Source organism: Fonsecaea pedrosoi (assembly GCF_000835455.1).
Source record: "Fonsecaea pedrosoi CBS 271.37 unplaced genomic scaffold supercont1.4, whole genome shotgun sequence".
Lineage (NCBI taxonomy): Eukaryota > Fungi > Ascomycota > Eurotiomycetes > Chaetothyriales > Herpotrichiellaceae > Fonsecaea > Fonsecaea pedrosoi.
The window spans coordinates 2,096,513-2,116,691 of record NW_013550612.1 but is presented as its reverse complement, the minus strand read 5'-3'; the positions used below and the strand labels follow the sequence as shown (position 1 = coordinate 2,116,691).

The 20,179-nt window shown below is 52.1% G+C and overlaps 4 protein-coding genes across 4 annotated transcripts; 2 read left to right on the top strand and 2 right to left on the bottom strand.

Annotated features, from left to right (window-relative positions):
• Positions 1–6: 6 nt before the first annotated feature.
• On the top strand, positions 7–4,213 carry Z517_06566 (uncharacterized protein; the record flags this gene model as incomplete). The annotated part of the gene is made up of 2 exons (XM_013428305.1): positions 7–75; positions 158–4,213. 2 exons carry the CDS (start codon positions 7–9, stop codon positions 4,211–4,213), a joined length of 4,125 nt encoding a protein of 1,374 aa, XP_013283759.1.
• A 1,597-nt stretch (positions 4,214–5,810) lies between these two features.
• Positions 5,811–6,826, bottom strand: Z517_06565 (uncharacterized protein; the record flags this gene model as incomplete). Its single annotated transcript, XM_013428304.1, has 3 exons — positions 5,811–5,907; positions 5,974–6,700; positions 6,757–6,826. The coding sequence occupies 3 exons, from the start codon at positions 6,824–6,826 to the stop codon at positions 5,811–5,813; spliced, it is 894 nt and encodes a 297-aa protein (XP_013283758.1).
• Positions 6,827–9,126: 2,300 nt separating this feature from the next.
• On the bottom strand, positions 9,127–13,596 carry Z517_06564 (uncharacterized protein; the record flags this gene model as incomplete). The annotated part of the gene is made up of 3 exons (XM_013428303.1): positions 9,127–12,001; positions 12,054–12,163; positions 12,211–13,596. The coding sequence occupies 3 exons, from the start codon at positions 13,594–13,596 to the stop codon at positions 9,127–9,129; spliced, it is 4,371 nt and encodes a 1,456-aa protein (XP_013283757.1).
• Positions 13,597–18,792: 5,196 nt separating this feature from the next.
• Positions 18,793–19,950, top strand: Z517_06563 (uncharacterized protein; the record flags this gene model as incomplete). Its single annotated transcript, XM_013428302.1, has 1 exon — positions 18,793–19,950. One exon carries the CDS (start codon positions 18,793–18,795, stop codon positions 19,948–19,950), a length of 1,158 nt encoding a protein of 385 aa, XP_013283756.1.
• Between the last annotated feature and the right edge of the window lie 229 nt (positions 19,951–20,179).

Genomic DNA, 20,179 nt, shown 5'->3' with positions numbered 1-20,179 from the left:
ACATATATGGCGACAGATAGTCTATTAAGTATCGACTTTGCAAATCTCAAAGCGGACATTCTCGCGCCGTTGGAGGTAACTAATTTTGACCCCGGCCCACGCGTTCGCTTGGGCTCTGTCGCAAGCCGCAAGCCGCAAGCCGCTAATCGTGTCATAGTCGGGCCAGGAACAGCCAGATTCAGAACACACCCTGCACACAACAGTTCAGATCTCGGCAGAGAGTGTCGTTCAACTTACCCTTCCCGATACTGAATCAGCCTCTGTGCCACAACTCCCCAGCACTGTCCCCGAGTCTCAGTTGATCCTCACAAATGCCGAAAGTCAACTGCAATTCCTTCCGCCTGCGCCCGTGTCGAACAAAGCAGAAGCCACGTCACAGAAGATGACCAGTCAAGGGAGCGATGCTCCGACTCAAGAACTGTCTCCTTCGGACTATGAGCCTCTTCTCAATCGCAGCAGAAGCGCTAGACAACTGCAAGACCCAGAGTACGGCCTTGAGCTGGACCAAGGCTTTGAAGAAGAGACTGGAGCAACACTGCATGAGGGCGATGAAGGTCACATTGATCTGATCTCAAGTTTGGCATCGCAGAAGGAGCCAGGGAGCGAGGGAGAGGACGAAAATTCAGGCTCCCCACCAATAGACTTCTCTCCTTCCAAGTCCCCTCGCGCTCTTACCCAGTTTCCGGAATCCCAGCGGTTCAAGACGCCAGCCACTGTTGGTAGAAAGAGAAGATACAATGGAGATGTCGTTGACAGCCCCGAGTTGCCTCGCAACCCATTGTTGCGAGGTGGCGAAGCTCAAGCTCAGGTCATGGCCCTCAGCCAGGCATTTGCTGCAACTCAGGCTAACACTTCGCCCTTCGTCGGCAACCCTAATGGAGATCTGCCCTCTGACCGTCCTTCGCCGAACATCGAGCTCCAACCCCGTCCGATGACCGCTGCGACTTCATCACCTTTGCGACCCATGTCCGACTTTAAACGAGCCTCGACAGAACCGGCTTCTCGCTATGTCTCTATACAGCAGTCCCAGGCCATGCGAGAACAGGCTCGTCGAAGACAACTGGAAATGCTGAACGAGGACGAAGATTCCGATCGTGATAGTTTTGAAGACGATGAGGATAGTTTCCTGGACAGAGAGCGGAGACGGCGTGAGCGTGATCGAAAAATACAGGCCCAGCTATCGTCAATATCAAAGCAATCTATGCGAAGTGTCTCCCTCTCCAAGTCGTCTCCCATACCTGGACCGATACGATCTCCCCCGTCGAGGGCTCCGGCCCTGGACCAACCCAGAAATCAAAGCGACTCGAGCCCAATCAAGCGCAATCGATACATCTCAGTCCACGAGAGTGAGGAAGAAACGGAGCAGGAAGACAATACCTCCGTTGTCGTGACACGCTCGAGCCAGCCGATAGAGCTGGTCGATGACGAAGACAAGGAGAATTTCTCCGATAGAGCAAGCCAGATACCTGAAACAACCGCTCGACTTCACCGCATTATGAGTGACATTCCTACTCACGTACAAGATAGCCCCTTGCTCAGACATGGCCTCGAGACTCACAGTCACCCGATTGCTTTCACCGGCTCACAATTGTTTGCGGTGGCAGATTCGCAGCCTGAACGACCCATGAGGCAACGTCAGACAACTACGCAAGTTCCCAGATCTTCTGCTACTGACGGAGTGCTTGATTTTGTTCCACAGTCTCCTGCCCTATCAGCCGGAGGACCTTTCAGTACAAATCAGAAGGACACGGCTTCGGCGTTGCCTGTGAACCTCTCGAGCGCGGTAGCAGATGATCCTCTGTCGCCCGATGAGGAACCATCCGCCATTGTAGTTGACCACGCTGGATTGAGCTCATACCCGCGGACACTTCAACCAGCAACCAGCACAGTTCCCGAGACTAGCTCCAACGAGCAACAGATTCAAAGCGAAAGACAGTCCGAGCCCAAACCTCAGTCCAGGGATACTGAGAGTAATGACGCGTTTGACACAGCACCGACTCACAAGCAAACCTCAACCGTAGCCTTTGAACCTGCCGCAACCGAATTGAGTAGTCCTCCTATTGTGACGACGCCTCCTGGGAAGCGACGGTTGCGCATGGCAGAGATTGCTGCGGAACCATCACCTCTCAGGTCCCAGGTCAGCTTCAACGCAATTGAGGCGCTGCAGCTGGACGCGGACTTCCAGAATCCTTCCCCAAAGAGGACCAACTTCAAAGAATCAAGGGGTGCGGCTTTGTCTCCTGTCCGCCGAGCAAGTGGTAGACAACAGAGAAACATAGCCAACGACACAAATAAGGCTTCTAGCCCGTCGAGTGATCAGAATGAGGTGGACCACCCAGAACCAGAATCAGGAGACGGCCGATCGGAACAATTTGTACGAGCCGTGTCACCTGTCTCGACGTACTCGCGGAGGGAAAGAAGGCCAACGGCAAAGGTATTGAGCGCTTCTAGTACACGGCCTCGAAATATGAATTCGACAGCTCGGGCATCGGCATGGGACCTTCAGGACTCGCCACCACAGAAGGCAGTCCCTCTCATCAAGTCTTCGACAGGTGTGAAAAGGAAAGCAAGAAATGCCGGTGCACTAGAAGAGGGCCACAGCACATTAAACAAGAAGCTGAAGGTAGTGAAGGGCCCTGCACCGGATCCTCCCTTGCCCGAGCGTATCGAAGGTCAACAAAACATGCCCGATCCTCTCCGCTTGCATCGATCTGCAAATTTGAGTGCTGCCCTGACACCACCAGCCGACGTTGAGGCGGCAGATGATTCAAGTGAACGGAACATTGCACCAAATATGGTATTTGCATGTTTCATTGGCAAGACCCGTGCCTATCACCCTGCCATTTGTCTTGGGCGTCCGAACTCCGACTCGAGCCGATTTCTGATTCAGTGGGAAGGATACGAACCCGATGAAGTCGATGAGTCCGGGGTGCGGAGTTTGGACCTGCGTATTGGTGACCAGGTCAAGATAGATATGCGAGGCTTTCCCAAGGTTTCTCATATTATTCGAGGTTTCGATGACAAGATTGTGCAAGGCAACAGTCCCACCAACGGGACTGTGGTGACCGATATCCGTGGCTACCAGACGATCCTAGTCGCTCCAAAGCAAGCGAAAAGGTTGCTTACAGAAGCATCAGCGGAGAGTGTGAAGAAGGTACCCGTCTCGGCAGTATACCTGGACAGCATCATGTGGGGACAGATGAAAGATCGGATTTACGAGTATAAGCCTTCGGTCCACGCAGTGCTTTCATCCGGAATCTCCACGCCCCTGGATCGAGCTTCTACACCCAGCACGCCTTCATCGCGGACTCGTCGAGGCATAACTGGAACGGGATCTTTGGCTGCACAAATCACCGAGCCAACGAAAGGTCTACTCAGTAAGATGGCGTTTGCGATTTCATACGAAGACAGCAGCAGGAGGGGATATCTCGTGGATCTGGTGCAAACCCATGGTGGCATCGTCCTGCAGGAGTCCTTCCTCGATCTCTTTGAACCGGACTCGATGCAATTGAAAGACGAATTTTCTGGCTTTTCGTTCGCTGCTCTTCTTACTGACCGCCATTCTCGAAAAGAAAAATACCTTCAGGCTTTAGCTCTGGGGCTCCCTTGCCTCAGTGGGAGGTGGATCGAAGTTTGCGTCGAATCTGACCAGGTTGTCGATTGGACAAGCTACCTTCTCCCCGCTGGAGAAAGTGCTGAGCTCGAAGGCGCTACAAAGTCGCGCATTCTGCCTTTCTCAGCAAGCGCAGATGGTTTAAGAGTCAAAGATATCATCGGCCTAAGATCGAAAATCTTCAGGGAATCTCAAGTCATTGTCGTGATGGGCAAGGGTAAAGCTGAGGTCAAGCGGCGTCCATACCTCTCACTCGTGCGCGCCCTGGATCCGGCCAAAGTTGAGCTGGAGACTGATCTGACGGCCGTGAAAATGAGACTGGAAGCTGCTGTGGACGAGTGCGAAACACCAAAATATATCTTCGTGGACGATCGAGAAGTTGAAGCCGCGCAGGTCGCCTTCCTGACTCCTTCGTCGAGCAAGAGGGCGAGTCAACCTCAGCGCGGTCGCAAGCGAGGCAAGCGACAACATGAATGTGCTCAGGAAGATGACGACGGAAATGCAACCCCGGAAACGAGCCACTCCGACGTCAAGATCAAAGTAATGTGCAACGAGGATATCGTGCAGAGTCTAATCTTGGGGAAGCTGCGAATTGGATAAGAGCTTCAGTTACACACATACACATGCATACACACACACACACCTCTTGGATCCACGTGTGTATTTACACATTGATCTAGGAAGTTCTTTTTTTAAGAGATTCAGAGAGTGGACCACCAGGACCATATGAAGGGCAGTTGAATGGTACATAACAGTGCATGGCAGTGCATGGCAGTGCAATGCAGTGCAGTGAGTGTGAGTGTTCAGCTTGGTATCCCGCTTGGACAGAACAGGGTACACCACGGCGAGACCTATTTTAGCTGCACTTTAGAACATAATATCAAGGGGAAAAAAAAGTATTCCCCAATAACCAAACAGACACATGTGCCAGGTTCCTCTACACGTCACTGAATCCGAGATGGCTTTACGCCTCATGCCGCCCTTCTCAACCGGGGAAGAATGTGACGTGGCGTTGCTCAGTGAATACCGCACTGCCTGTACCGAGTAGAGACATCTATCTCTGCTTGTATACACACCGATCTGTAAAAGAGGTATGTGGAAAATGGAAAATGGAAAATGGCAATTACAAGGACGAAGACGACGGCGGCGACGACGACGATGATGATAATCTCCATTGCATTTGCCTGGTGGTGTGCGACAGTGAGGCCGCAAGCACCAAGTACCCGAGCAGAGAGAGCTATGCTACTGAATTTTGTGTGTATGGGTGTATTGTTTTTTGTTGGTTGCACCCTTCAACCCTCGTGTCCGCCATATAAATCGAACTGCCTTTCCCCTTTTGCTTGAGCCGTTTCTTGGTTGGTGAATGAGATGAGTGTGAACATGGACGTGCCATTCGGACAGAACAACAGTAGTTCAATGCAATCAGAGCTCCCTGGCTGGCACGCCATCCCTTTTTGCGGCCCTTGAAATTGACTATTTTCATTTTGAACACTCAGCGATCATCCCACCTTCTCCCGGTTGTCTGCTGGTCTCTCTCGTGTGACAAACAGAAATGCGGCGAATGACCGAAAAACGGAGAGATAGATCATGAAACATTGGTGAACGTGGATTGAAGTCGAGTGTTTCCGCAGGTTAGGAGAAGACAAAAGCAAAATGCAAAAGGTCGAGGCTGGAAAATCAGTTGGCCGTCCACAGCAAGGCCAATCGCAGGAATCAAGGGCATATAGTGGCGTGGAATAATGCTGATCAAAACGAAGTCTGGCATCCCAAGTAGAGGCAAACCCGCGGTTTAACTTCGCAGACGAATGTTGAGCGTTTGTACCGACAACCGTCATGGTGGTTCGGTCAGAGGATGGATGCTGGCGTATTTGTGAACGATACAACTCCAAAAAGAAATGAGACCTCCATCCGGCGCTCAACACATTAGCAAGTATTGAGACCTGGCGGAGATCATATGAGAAAATGCTCCTTTCTTCTCTACCCACCCAGCCCTCTGCGCACTCGCATGCTGTCTGGCTGGTGTCAGTGCTAGTGCCGAGTGCCCCTTTCCATGCGTCTTTTGTCTTTTGATCCGGTTTAGTGAAATCCGTCCGAGTATAAAGGTCTTTTCATGCCTGAAGGATCGATTGGAATGATGGCGAAGACACCGTTTTCAAAAAGGGCTGAAAAGGTGCACCAGGCATAGCGCAAGGACACTCTAGCGGGTGCCATTAACCGATCGCTCTGGTAGATCTTTTGGCATCGCAGCTGGAACGGGCGGTTCCTCATCTTCCATATCCAACTCCTCGGGGTGTCTGTATGACATTATTAGCAACACCAGTCTAGAAGAATAAAAGAGATCCAGGAAGTCACCAACTTACCCAAGTAGATTCTTGATGTCCTTCATCTCATAATGCTTCTTCCTCCTCTCCTCAAATTGGCGGTGTTTCTCCTGCTCCTCACGAGTGGGCATGCCAACTTGTTCCTGCAGCCCATCTGCATCACTCCCATCACTGACACTAACATGCTTTTCTTTACTTGATTCCCTCGAAAGATTGTTCGAACCCCTGACAATTCTTTCTTCCTCTAGCGCTGCTGTGGATCGCGGAGACAGCTCCTCTTCAGGCTCGCCGAGCTCCAGACCAGGGATCTCGCTTTCTCGATGTTTTTTGTTCGGCTTCGGAGCCTTTGCCATTTCGACTTCATCGACGTTGACAAAGCGAGGGTCGATAGCCACATCTTCCTCGTCATCGTCTTCCATCATGGCGTCTCCATATTGATAGGGTGTCTTTGGTTCGGTGATCTTCATGCGTCCGCCTGATTCCTGCTCAGCCAGATAGAGGTTCGCTTCGTCCCACTTCAGACGCATCTTTTCCGGGTCGTCTTCATGGTTTGCGGCCAACGCGGCCGAGTGACGGCGCGATGCGGATGCCCGTCTGGCGGCGGACGACGAGCGGCGAGGACCGGCATTTTGAAGGGTGTTCTGAAGTACAAGTTCTCTCTCTTCCTTTGGGTCGAGGGGCATATGCGGAGGTAGGTGGAATTCCTCTTTTGAGGGCGAGCCCGGATGGCCGCTGGAAGATGAAAAGGATGGATTCTTCAATATTCCTGCATTATGGGGTTAGTGATGAGGATTCCCCGAGCAGAAGACGCTGATAACTCACCCTTCGGCCTAATATTACCGGAACCCGGCTGGTGCAAGGGAGGTGGGGAGTGACGGACTTCGACTGTCATGGTGAGCGAGATTGTACTTAAAGTTTCAGCGTCGGGATGATGAAGTTGCAGACGTGAAATTCCGCGTCGTCCGTATTCAAGGGATGAGAGGCTGTGATTGTAAAACGGCCAAGTTTGAATTCTGCGGAGGGATGTGGAATAGAACCGAAAGAGGACTCGTTTGACGATCGGAGTTGGAGGCGGAGAGTCAGGCGGATCTTGGTCAGGAGAGTGACCGGCCAGGATTTGTGTGAGAGGAAGGATATGGACCGAAAGGAGAGACAAGAGTTGTGTATCTCTGGGATCGGACAATGGGTTATGGTGGTTGCAGTGGAGAATCAAAACTGGAGATTGAGGCCTGTGGATACAACCAAGTAGAAGTAGTTGGAGAAAGACACGCAGGCCGGATATCAGTTGCACGGTGATATGGAAAGGTGGTGATTAGGACGATGAGGCGATGATCATCCTCTGGATGGTCGACGAGGGAATTCTTGGATATTTGTCCCAGTTGCTTGGTTGTAAGTCAGTTGAGTGAAAAGAGAGCATGTGCAGGGAGGGGTGCGTGATGTGTGACGGGCAGCAGATGGAGAGTCGAGGGACTGGAGTGGCAGTTACGTAGAATTAAGAGTGGATCAAATGACGGAGTGTTTTTGGTGGGGGGCAACGGGAGGCTTTGGGTGGCGGCAGCTAGACTTTGCTGGAACAGCACGAGCAGTTGTCCCAGTGAGCCGGATAGCCTACCGTCATTACAAACGGGAATTCCGAGGCTTGGGATCTTGGCATCCGACGTCACAGGCACCAAGCCCCGTCACCCCCCATGGTTGTGTGTGTTCGGCTGCGCTCACTACTTCAACCACTACTACCACCACTGAATCATCATGCATCATTCAGACATTCAGCTACTGCTTCATCTCAACTTTCTCTCCATACGACTCGGTATCTCCTCACGCGCTCGGCCTTTTTTACCCCCCCCTCCCTCATACAGAAATCCTCCGTTGATCCATTCCAATGAGAATGACAGAAGCTGCGTTTTCCGTACACGACGTCTTCCTACCGTGGCCTGCAATTGGGGCGAAGAGAAAAAATTCTGTCGCCTTGATTCCCCGGGCTCTTTCTTTTTTGCAAGTCTCTTGCATTGGCTTATCTCGTGTCTTGCTCCCTGCGGCGACTCGTGGTCATCATCAGGGTCAAGGTTGCCCTTTAGCCGCATGAAATGAAAGAACTCCTCCAGTCAAAGGCACGAACTCGCGCTAAGCTACTGTACTCATGACTTGGTGTTTGCGCACCTCACTCCATCGCCTCGGGGCGTACAGCTGTTCCTTTCCGCTCTCCCTTCATGCGGTGTCCCCGGTCAGCTTGCGGAATGCTCTGGACGGTCTCTAGGGTGTCAGCGATGAACTGGCATGTCTTCAATAAGAGGCCAAGGTCTGGATCTCTCCCCGTCGTTTCTCCGTTGCCTTTGCCTACTCTCTTTAGGCTGAGCTGCATTTCCTTCCTGCTGTGCAACCGCAAATCCTCTCTCCCCGATGCATGTGCCTGAATTCCTAGAGCTGCTGAAATCTCTGTCCTTCCCCTCGCGCCCTCATGATTCGTCCACGAGGACAATGCGTCCTCCCTGATCGCCTGACTTCATCACTAAAGTCGCCCGAGCAGCATCTCTGACTGGCCAAGGCAAATTGTGGGCGTAGTGAACTTTCAGGGCGTCCCAGGATATGTCGACCCTTTGACCTAGTTCATCATTGCCCCACTCGGTACGGAGGTACATGGAATCCACGGCTCACGGCTACTGCAATGCCTCTATCGGGCGAAAAACAAGAGTTGGACAACGGACCCAAAAAATTTCTACCCAACTGCACAGTTCTGTTCGTGCATTTTCACCAGTAACTAGCTCACACATGGCAACCGCATTGCCCATCGTCTGTCCATCCATTCAACGCAAGAGCGAGATGTAAAGCTTCAAAGACCTCCCTGACCGCCTGAGAGTGTTGATCTGGTCCTGCCGGGCGCTGATGTCGACCGGTTCATATCCTCCAACAGAATTTAAAACTCGCCAAATAGCAGTCTGCCACCCGTAGCACAAGTACACGTGTATCGCTTGAGTTGCTACACTCACAGAAACAAGGCCATGCACGAACCATAAAATAAAAAAAAAGGAAATGCCTGAACAGCCCGAAAAACTTCCAATAAAACCAATTCATATGTCGCCAGAGAGCCCCATGTTGGCAGCAAAAGACATCCAAGCCACCCCAGTAAAAAAAAGCCCGTTAAGCCTTCTGCTTAGGCCGGGCCAAAGAAGTTGTGATAATAAAAACAGTGTCACCTCATCGAATTGAACGGCCGGCCTCGCGCTCCTCCAGTTTGGTCTGCGCGACAGTATCCCCATTTTTGGCAGCCTCCTGCATCCAGTGCAGGGCAAGGCACAGCGCCTGACTGTTACGGCGCCATCCCTCTTCCTCCTCCTCTTCTTTCCACCTCATTTCACGCTTGAAAATCTCCGAGGACAAGGCAAGTGGGAGACTGACGATTGGAGGCACGTCCGGATGGGTGAGATATAGACTTGCCAGCTCTCGTTGTGCAATTGGGTTGCCTTCTTGCGCGCCGATGATCCAGTACTCCATCGCCTTGAGGATCGACAGCTCCCGGCGAGAACCACTTGATACGTTTCTTTTGATTGCGTCCTTGGCAACAATTCGGTCTGCCACATCGACCATGCCGCGACACACCTCGTCTTTCCAGGCCAACGCTGCCAATCCTACGTGGAGGAATGCAGGGCCCAGCTCCATATCGTCCAGTGTTTCCGAAGACACAAATGCGGCAATATACTGCAGATCCCGAAAGATTGTCTTTGGCCGAAGAACAAAGAGAAGGTCCTTCAGAAACTGGACAGTGGCACTCTCACCTGCAGAGTTCTGAGCCACGCCTCGGATTTGGGGTTTGCCCTGACGCTGTTGTCGTTTTAGATTTTGTGATAGCACGTTTGGGTCGAGGCTGCGTCGTCGTGTCGGGTCCTGGGAGTCGACATCTTGCGCCGCCGAGTTAGCTTTCTGAATGGCCTCTTGGTGGTTCCGCTGAAAAGCTTGTGACAATAATCTAAAATCGCGAATGGCCCGGAGTTTCAGAATGGGATCCGTGTGATCCCTCACTCGGCCGAGGACGTCGTCAAATGCTGTCAGATATGGGAAGCTTCCTGTGGTCAGCTCACCATTGCTATTGGTAAGCAGTTTTTCCAGTGACCCTGTGGTAGTGATCGAATGATTCCTGGCCGGCGAGTACGGCAGCGGGGCTGCACTCTGAGATCGCGTTTTCTGTTTTCTTGGGCTTCCTGAATGGGAGGTGTTCATCGGGCCTCCAGTCCCTGATTGAGCAGGGAGCAGCTGAGCCAGTACAGTACGCTGCAGTAGCCGTTCAAGAATGCCCGGGGTCTGCCACGCTGCGTTCATCCATGTGTCGCTTTCACTTCCACAGCTCCACACAGGGCATCCGAGATCCGAGAGCAACAGTGAGGTTAGGTCTTGTCGCAGGCTCTCCAAAAAGCTCGCCTTTTCTTGGCCACGATCGATGGGTCGGCTTAGGGCGACATCCTCGAATGTCGAAGCTGGCCTGGACTGTACAGAGGCCGAGGTGACTGACCTCGAGTTTGATTGGGCCGGTGACCAGATGCTGCTCTCCAGAGTCGTGGACGTGGTCGCTCGCCCTGGTGAGCTGATGAACGATGCCATGTCACTACCTAAACCGTCCTTTCCAAGTCTGCTCGAGCCACCATAGATCGATGTTCTTGAGCCCAAGAATGCTGTGCGTATTGGAAAAGAAGTGGATGAAAGCGGCTCACTCATCACACTTGGGGGCCTAGTGCTCGGATAGCCTCCGAAGACTGCATGAATGTCGTAGAGAGATTTCTCCCTTGCGAACAGTTCGCTGGCCCAAAGAACCGGACTATCAGCCAAGGTCTCCCCGACCAGTTTTCGGGTGACCAGCTTAACCTCCATGCAGAATCGGTGGATTCTCTCTTCGCCTCGACAGAAGTTTTCCACGTGATTCCGCTCGAGCCACTTTCTCGTTTTCTCAATCTGTGGATCAGACAGTTTTCGAGGTCCACCATGTTCCACTGGTGCTTTTAGGATCGTCATGGTATCAAGTCTAGGCTGATCAAAGATGGATGAGGCTGATGTCGCAGAAGTGCCCGGCCGGCTCGGCTCCAGTGAGATGTTTGGTTGCTGAGCCGAAGCAAACCTCTGAAGAGGTGGCAGTGCCATGTTGTTCAGCGCAACCGTGATATTTCTTGCATTGTCGTAAACATTGGAGGTCAGTACGTTACTTTCATACCACAGCTTCATCCGAAGTTTATCAAGCCAACCAGAGGCCTTGGATAGATCTTCTCTTGCTAGAGTGTAAGAAGCTGCGAGCGCCGCCACTTCCTGTTCCATCTGCAGACATTCATCCTCAAGCTCCTGTCGACATCTCTTCAATTTCTGAGTTAATGGTCCAAGCACCTTCGTATCGTCACCCGTTAGGACTGTGAGTGGATAACAGATCCGCAAGTATTTGAGTGCATCGTGCCAGTACATCGAAGTAATGCTGTCAGTCTTTATATGAGACGTATTCGCTTGGGCGGCAAACATTTCGGTGAGGCTGAGGTTGCCGATCCCTTTGGTCGGTATCTGATCGGCGATTTGGCGATTACGTAGGACGGTGGGTTGGTCTGCCAGACGAAGGGCAGCGTCCTCTGCTGGATCAAGTTCACCTAGACCTTCTATCCTCGTTGACCCGTTGGTCAACAATCCTGTTGATGCTGTCAATATCTTCCCTGTCTCTGAAACTAGTAACAATGCCCAATTTTCTTGCCGTGGATGCACGTTCTTCGACGAGTGGCCAGGCTCGATAACATCTAGTATACGTCTGCACAGACGTTCAAATTTGGAACTGGCTCGGGAATATTGCATGTTGAAGGTCGTCTGTGAGGAGCTCAAGAACGGCCCAAACGGACTCGAGGTATGGAGAACCTGCGGTCTCAGCTTCTCCAGAAGGTGAGCAATATCCGCTGCGCAGATTGAGATGTAGGACGAGCCACTGGGCTCGGCAATGGTGCTCGAAAGCGTTTCAGACCGATACGGATCGGAACACTGGGTATCTGCAGAGATTCGGCCGATAATACCGTTTACACAGTTTTGAATATCTTGATCGACCTGTTGTGCAGCCCTGCGTGAGATATTAGTGTGCTTCCTATTTGCAACAAAACGTGAAATTTTACATTGGGTTGAAGGTCTCGGTGGCACGGGCAACTGCTCGATCCCAAAGCCTATGAAGCAAATGAAACCTAGCCCGGCCGTTGATGTGGAATTGAAGGAGCATTTTTTCATCCTGCCTTGCTGTCAGCTGAGAAAACAGAAAGTTTACAATCAAAGTACCTCTGGAAAAGAGATGGCGACGCGCAGGAAATCTTGTAAGAACCACCTAAAGAAGAATTGACCGCGAAAAGCACTCTGGCTCTCCACTGTGCGAAGCCTCCCAATGATCGCTCGACCTAAGCATAGTGCGCCTGTGGGTATGCCGCCATCACAACACAAGATTTGGAAAAGCTCTTTGACTTCTGCATCAAAGAAGGCCTGTGCTTGGGGAGTGTTAGACGGATCGAAGGACCCGATGTCCATCCGAGAACCCGTGGTAGCGCTCTCCAGAGAGTTATATAGGAAGGCACCTCGCTGTAGACTGCCCATCAAGAAGATTTCCAGGCGGTCTTTGATCTGCCATTCGTACAAGTGTGCAAATGCAGACAGAACCTCGCCAATGATCGCATCGAATGTCGGCCCCGACTCTAGCAGCAAAGTGGCGCAAATTGTTGACCATGTGGAAAAGCGCAGTTGGCTTTCTTTATTCAGAACGTCCTGGGTGGAGCCATACACATTGTGAATGAGAAAAGCTAACGGATTCGACCGCTCAAAAGATGTTGCGTAATCTTCAAGCTCTTTGGAATATGCCTTGCTCCGAATCAATTGTGTTTCATCCTCAAAGTCCTTATAAGTGGATCTAGGACGTCTGCGCTGCGATTCGCGACCACGGTTTTGTGACAGTGATGCGAGGACCGACTCAGGGAGCTTTTTGAATTTTGGCGATGTCGAGAGACCCTTGACCTGTTCGGAGTTCATTGCCTTGAATCTCTCGATAAGAAAACGAGGATTACTTCTCAAGGTTTGTACGAGTTCCAGACAGTCCTCCTGGATAGCGGGTGATAGCCTCGCAAAAAAGGAATCCTTGATGGGCGTTTTGAACGTCACGGTAGAGGTGGAATCAGAGGCATGAATCTCGTAATACCACTGTGAATGGCAGAGGTTGACCAGATCCTGCATGTGTTGATATACCCTGGTGAAACCGCTCGGATCCGACTGTTGAGAAATCTGGACCAAGCCATCATGCACCCATGAGCCTACGCGCTGTAAACGGCCAGAGAGGGCTATGGCGTTTCGTAAGCGGTCCCGTTGGTGGTAGAGCATTCGCTTCCGGTACTCATGGTGTCGATGTAGACGAAGTTGTTTTGCAAAGTCGTCGAAATGCACACGCATGTGAGCAAAAGGGATCTCCCGACTTGGTAAGCCGAGTGATGGGCTTCCACCATCTTCACCGTCTCTTGCAACACTGAGCGCCTTTGAAGTAGTCCTCAACATTGATGTGGCTGTGTCCTGCTCCCGGAGGCGTCTAGACGGAGAAACATGGTTAAAGGTAGCTTCCTTCGAGGAAGAGCTGCCGAAGCGCGGAGAACCCGTCGAGGTAGGTTCTGAAGGTTCGGGTCTAGACATAGGTTCGGCATCGTCTTGAGCATTGTTATCGGGCGCTTGGGATGGCAAACGAGAAGGAACAGCTGTCGCCGCACGGGGTGAGCAGGTTGGAATGCGGCCGGAGTTTGGGAAGAGGAGCTTGGAAACCGACCTTGAGCGTGCTGGCCCCAGCCCTTACCCTGGGCTTGGGCTTGACCTTCCACGACACCAGAGACCCCAGGTAGTTCTGTCATACGCTGGCCAATTCCATTACAGCGGAGGGCGCAGGCCGACAGCAGCAGGAACAGCGAATGCTGGGGCTACGGCGAAAGGCGGCGTAGAGGGCAAAATGAGGGATGTTCGCGAAACAGGGCGAGGTGAGGCGTGGGAGTGAGTGCAAGCGGGATTCCGTCTTTGGTCAGAGTGTTGAGTCGAGGATCGACTTGTGACTCGCAGTCGCAGCGTGTGATGTGATGTGATTTGATTCAGCGGTCAGGCGTCGCCGCACAGAGGATTGATTGTCCGAACTACGGGGAGAAATGTCTCCTCCTCTTTTGCTTGTTCCTCCTCCACCTCGTCTCAGGTTGGTTCTCTTGTGGTGCTTGTTCGTGGCTTGAATGGCGGAGAGGCGCGGTTCGATAACCCAATGCAAGGGTGCAAAGTACAACGTACCGTAGAGTGACCAAGATTCCCAAGTTCAATAGTCACTGCAGGGCAATAATGCGGGGGAGGTTTTTCGGTCGCTCGCTTGCAAGTAAAGTACCCAACTTCGCCAATACAGGCACCTTTGGGATTCCCAGCGGTTTCAAATCACCTGCAACACGAGGTCTGGACGCAGAGATCCACGAAAAAGGCCGTGAAAGCCACAGGACATTTTTTTCATTATGGCGCATCAATCCATCAGGAAAGACTTTTGGGGGTCTTTTTGATCGGCTACCAACGACTACAACTAGAGGGGACCAGAAGAACAACGCACACAATTTCTCAGAGTACAGCGCAACACTGCAACATGAGGGATGACTTGCAGGCCCTGACGACGTTGCCAACGAATGCATATCCAGCTGCATTAGCCCAAACTAACCAGGCTGCTTGACATATGCTCAGTGTCCTCTCGAACCACTCGTCGCTCCTCAATATGCTTCTTCTAAAGGTCAGAGATGCGCTCCGGGCCGATGGTACTAAAGACCACCTCGACAAACCGGCGGTCGCGCAAAGGAGACTTTCTGAGCCGCGGATCTCCCCCGGTTCGCCAACGATGTGGCAAAACGCGCAACAGCCATGAGCGAGGGGTGTGGCGAGAACAAGAGATGGGAGGCGATACGACTATTGAGTACATTCTCCTGTGATCCACCGCCTCAGCCTCTGCGCGGTACCTAATGAAGTGGCTGAAAAGGCGGCCAATGTGCCCCCAGTTGATAGACGCGCATGGACGACGCGACAGTAGTACACCGATATTTGTACGGTGTTGGCCACTTGAAAGATAAAAGGACCCTGGCAATTTTTCCCATCAAAAATCGAAGTCCGGCGGTCCATCACTACGCGATGGGTACTTTTCGATGCACCTTCAGTGGTACTGCAAACATGCTGCAGAACATGGCCGTTTTTCGTTTGTCCTTCCACCGGCCTCGCAGAAACGGCCACGTCAAACCTTGGGATAACGATGACTGGACCGCAAACGAGCTGCTAAGGGGCTAAACGATCTTTGAACCCGAAGATCCTTCCGCCATGTGTCGCTTTGCAGGCTCACCGACCGAGCCACTTGGATGCAGCCCCCCTGCAATGCTCCACGGCCACGGATGATGCGCTGGCATTGCATGCTGCCTCTGAATCCTGTCTCGTTCTACCCACTCACCTTTCGAGCTTTCGCTCTAGAAACACGGGTGCGTCTGTTCCAGGTACCGATCTCCGACCCCGAGTTACTCGCCACTGTGGGATGGTATTGGCGGTTCAGCTGGGTGAAAGAACCAAAGTTTGGGCTGCTTGGGCTGCTTTGCTTGGGCTCATTTCGACCAGTGCTGGTTTCAGATACATGGCTTTCGACTCAGCTGGACTGATACATTCTGCATACCATTTGAGATTCCCCCTTGCGAGGGCAAAGTAGTATTATACTGAACAACATTTCTTTTGGGAGGCAGTACAATTTTGCTTCTGCACTCAACGCTGCGGTAGTGGAAGGATCGGGTGATCGGAAAAAGGGGTGACCGCCAGAGACTCTGCTGACACCTTGTCTCAGACACGCAAATTGACTCCCAGTGACTCCCCAGAGGGCGACATCTGCAGTTTGACCACTTTGGAGATTCTCCAATTGTGTGTGGTTGATATGCTTTGATGTTTCCTGCTATGTATGCTCGAGCAAGAAGAAGGGGGATGATAGCCAATTGTACCAAAACCCAACTTGCTCGGGAGTAATTGGCGAAGGAGACCTTACCTGTTCGCTTCTCCTTAACCAGGAGAAATACTGGATAGTAGACAAGGCATGGATTGTTCCATTCCTTGACAATCGCGAGAAAGGGAAGAAAGACAAACCAGCCAGGACTTCACTGTCCCATTACAACGTTTTGCTTCTGAGCGAGGCTGGGAATCGGCAATGTCATGAGACTGTATTTTGTGTAGATGTCACAGGACCTATTTCAGGTCTCAAAGGAGACCGGAGTGAGGTTCAGTTGGAGTCAATCAACGACGAGATCTATTTCCGTGAGTGATATCATCAAAGACAAAGACTGAACGCCAACGGTCCCAAGGGGAATTCTTTCGTCGATCAGGACAATATTTCCTGATCTGCCGTTTCCTTTTAATCCGAACACTCTGCCTTGTGAAGGTGAACTTTGATCTTATAGCCAGGTCAGTCATTGAGGTTCATTGGAGAAGGAACACGACGTTGATCCGGTCGATCAGGAACGAGGAACAAGGACAAGTAGCGCTTATCAAAACGCAGGGAAATTTTGTCTGTACTCAAGCGAGAATCTTCCAAGTCGCAGGTGGCATGACGTTTTCTCCTAAGGCAACACGGGGTAGCTTTGTACCGAGTAGGTTGCATCCCTCAGTGGAATCGACTGTGGGATTACTGTGGACAGAAAGGGGCGTTTGGAAGGATACTTTGTTGAATGCATCAGTACCCCGTACAACCAAACTTGAAACAGCCCTGACGTATGGGTAGGACTAGGTAAGGCTACGACAGAGGCCAACAGAAGGACAAAGATGCCACTGGGAGACTGCCAACAGCCACCCCAACACGGTTTTGACGCCAGATTTTGATCATCCAAGGTGATCTCGATCCTTGTCCTCGTAGCTTGCTCTTTTCCTGGTACTAGTAGATCGCAACGTGGATCATGCAACCGACTTGTCTTCGTTTTCTCCGGCGAGAAGAGAAGAATGATATGGGACTTGGCAAGTCGAGGGTGGGTTTGTCATCGCATCGCAACTCAATAGCACCCAAATGGAGTCACTGATCCATCTGTCCTGCCGTCTCACTTTATTCCGGAGCAAGATCCCAGCCATGATCGAGATACGGGATGCCATGCGATAGGAGCGACGATTAGATGAGGGCGAGTGAAAATATTTTCACGTTGGCTAGAGTACAAGTGTGCAACTATAGTAATTCCCATGACAAAAGGAAAGAAAAAAACGTCTGGTAGTATTGCAGTTTGACACTGGTGTGAGCTTGATTGTTTGAAGAAATAGTAACAGCCCATCCAGATCAAGTAATGCGAGCCTAAGTTTCAGTTGAAAGTGGCATGAGTGGCCATGACGTCTGGGCCTCACCATCCTACATAAGGTCAGCCCAATGGATCCTCTAAGTAGGCAAGTTTCGGGGTGAAAAGGCACGCCGAGCGAGGTTACAGAGGTGACACCGAGTGGCTCGGGCGGCGGGCGGAAAGCCTTCAGCTGAGTTTTAGGTGAGTCTTGGGGGGTTAAATGTTGGTCTTAGTTATAACCCCACCTAATCACAAATCCCAGACAGGCCACAAGATTACCCAGCTAGGTAGGCATGTAATCATCAAGCGAATAATTTACGGGTCATGGGCTGTTTCTGGGCGCGTACAGGTCCAGGACGTGGGCCTACCTCAAGGCTTAGGTGCCCTCTTGCAGCCTTTCCAGGGGTGCCCCTCGCCCCTTTGGCCCCCTCCTCTCTTCCCCTCCTTCTTCCTACAGGCTACGGCATCATCGCGGATCGGGACAAATGAACAGCGGCATTCCGACGAGGTTTCGCTCAACTGAGGTCCTTGGGTCTCATTTGGTAGGTGGTAGTTATGGTATGATCCCGCTGGTTTCCTGGGATCCCGTCCATGTGTCCCCCCCTGGTATCCTGGTATAGATAAACTAGGCACAGCGACTACTTGTACCAGCGGTGCCAGTTCCCAGCTAGTGACGGGCATGCAAATCCTGGATACATCCCAAAGCATCATGGTCGTCGTCAACATCATTCATCATTCGATTGATGCAAAATAAAGTTGTCCGTTTGCCAACCCTGGGCCTTCTCCCTACACACATACTTGTACACACCCTCACCCACCATCTGCAAGAGTCCTTCGAATCAATCGTGTCTCGCTGCAAGGCTGCTGCCCTCCATCAGTATAAACTCCGTTAACAAACATCGACTTGATTCGCACGCGGACTTGTTGCCCTACGAACTCTCTCACGCCCGCCTCCGTCGACGTTCCTGTCCACCGGCTTCATTGGTCCGCAGCTGCGACTGTACAATCCTCGGGACTCAATTATAGCATTCACTGTCTAGTTCTTCTCCGCCCAGAGACGACGAGGGGGTTTAGCGATACGAGGCAAGGGCGCGCGACACGTTTTACAAAAGGCATCGGCTACTCAGACTTGATTCAAATTTCTACGTTGCCCTCCTGTGCTCCCTTTTTCCCTCCTTCATCACATCCTCGAACCCGTAGTTTTGCCTTCACACCTCACTTCGGCTCTCACCTAACGAACTGCCATCACTACCACTGTCACTACCGCTGCTTTGCTCCTGTCGAGTTGGGGCTGAAGCGGTTACAAATCCATTCCTTTACCAGCTCACTGTGTCGTCGGATCTGGTTGTGCCGGCCAATAACCAGAGCTGCAGAAACTCCTTCCTACCTAAAAAAACCAAACTTGGGGCCAGCCGAAGTCTCCACCACTAAACCAGTGCTTGGACTGCACCAAAGGCGCCCGACCTACAAACCTTCAACCTCAATCCGCAATTCTCCATCCTACCTTCTGCTCTCTGAGCCTTGTCAGTATCTGAGAAGACCGATGAGCGTCTTGACAGTAGCTGGGACAAATATCCCAGATCCCACACTCTCCTACCCTTACTCACATTCTCCCGCCCCTATTTCCTCTTTGCCGCCTCATCCTGCGCCCTCGGTGGCTGACGGCGCCTTTACTCGCCCCGAGCGAAAATCCTACATTGCGACCACCGCCTCTCCCATAGCGCCGGCGCGAACGATCAGCAACCACCATCACTCACGGACTGTCTCTTCAAACACCCTGCCACCCTCCAACTCTTTTGTGACCATTGTCACTGTGCCGTCTGGCACAGGCCATTCTCGAATTCCCTCCACCTCCTCACATTCGCGTCATTCCTCCACTTCGAATGCCACGATGAGCATGCACAGACAGGGCACAACCTCTTCGGCCGCCAGCATCCCACGTCGTTCTACGTCTGGCCGCTCGACAGCCACGAATAGCCCTACATCGTACGTAGCACTGATGCGAAAACAAAAGGCAACCGTTTGGTGCGATCGAGCTCAAAACATCGACCCCCGGCTTGCCGCTGCCCAGAAAGCAGCCAAACACCGCGCGGCCCTTGAGGTTCAGAGTGTTGGTCATGGCGGACGGACAAGCACCATCTCGTCAGGTGGCGTGGTTGGCAAGATCAGACACGGCGGTGTCCCGAAAGCACCCGGGTATGTCCCGGCGAACCTAACCGGCGCGTCTGTGCCTGTACGACTAAGTGCCAATGAAGCACTGGGCGATGAAGAAGAGGAAGGACGAAGCTTCACTGGCGACAATAGTATGGTACATGCCCGGACTGGCAGTGGGAGAAGCAGCACCAACAGCGCCAAATACCGGAGCGGGTATCCACGTCCAGATCAAGGACGATTTAGCAGCACAAGCACACCACCTAGCGAAGGGTCACCAGGGCAAGGTATCCCAGAAGACGCGGAAAACGCCGAAGATGCGAAGCACGACTACTTCGTCCACAGCGACAAGTCTACCCCTGGTAGGGAGAGTGAGGACTCATTCGGCGAGCTGAAGGAGATTTCTGGTCCCAGCGCTGTGCAACGGGCACTGGAGCAAGCGAAGAAAGCCGAGGATCTGCGCAGAAGAGGGAGCGTGGACGAGCGGACGATGAGCATGGGTCAGCCTGGAGTAAGGCTGTTTGTGGCGAATCCAGATATCGACGACTGATGTACGGTGGTCTTGTTACTTTTATCACGCATCTTCTACTTGGGCTGGACTCATTTTACTTTCTAGCTGTGGCAAGCATTCTTGGGAGTTCACTTTTGGGCGCACACATACGAAGGGGATCAGATTGGCAGTTGGTGACGATGAAGCATGCCAGTTACGACGAGGATATGGAGAAAGCCATGGCCATGAGGCCGTACTACGGCTTTAACGATAATGAGAGAGCTTGGAC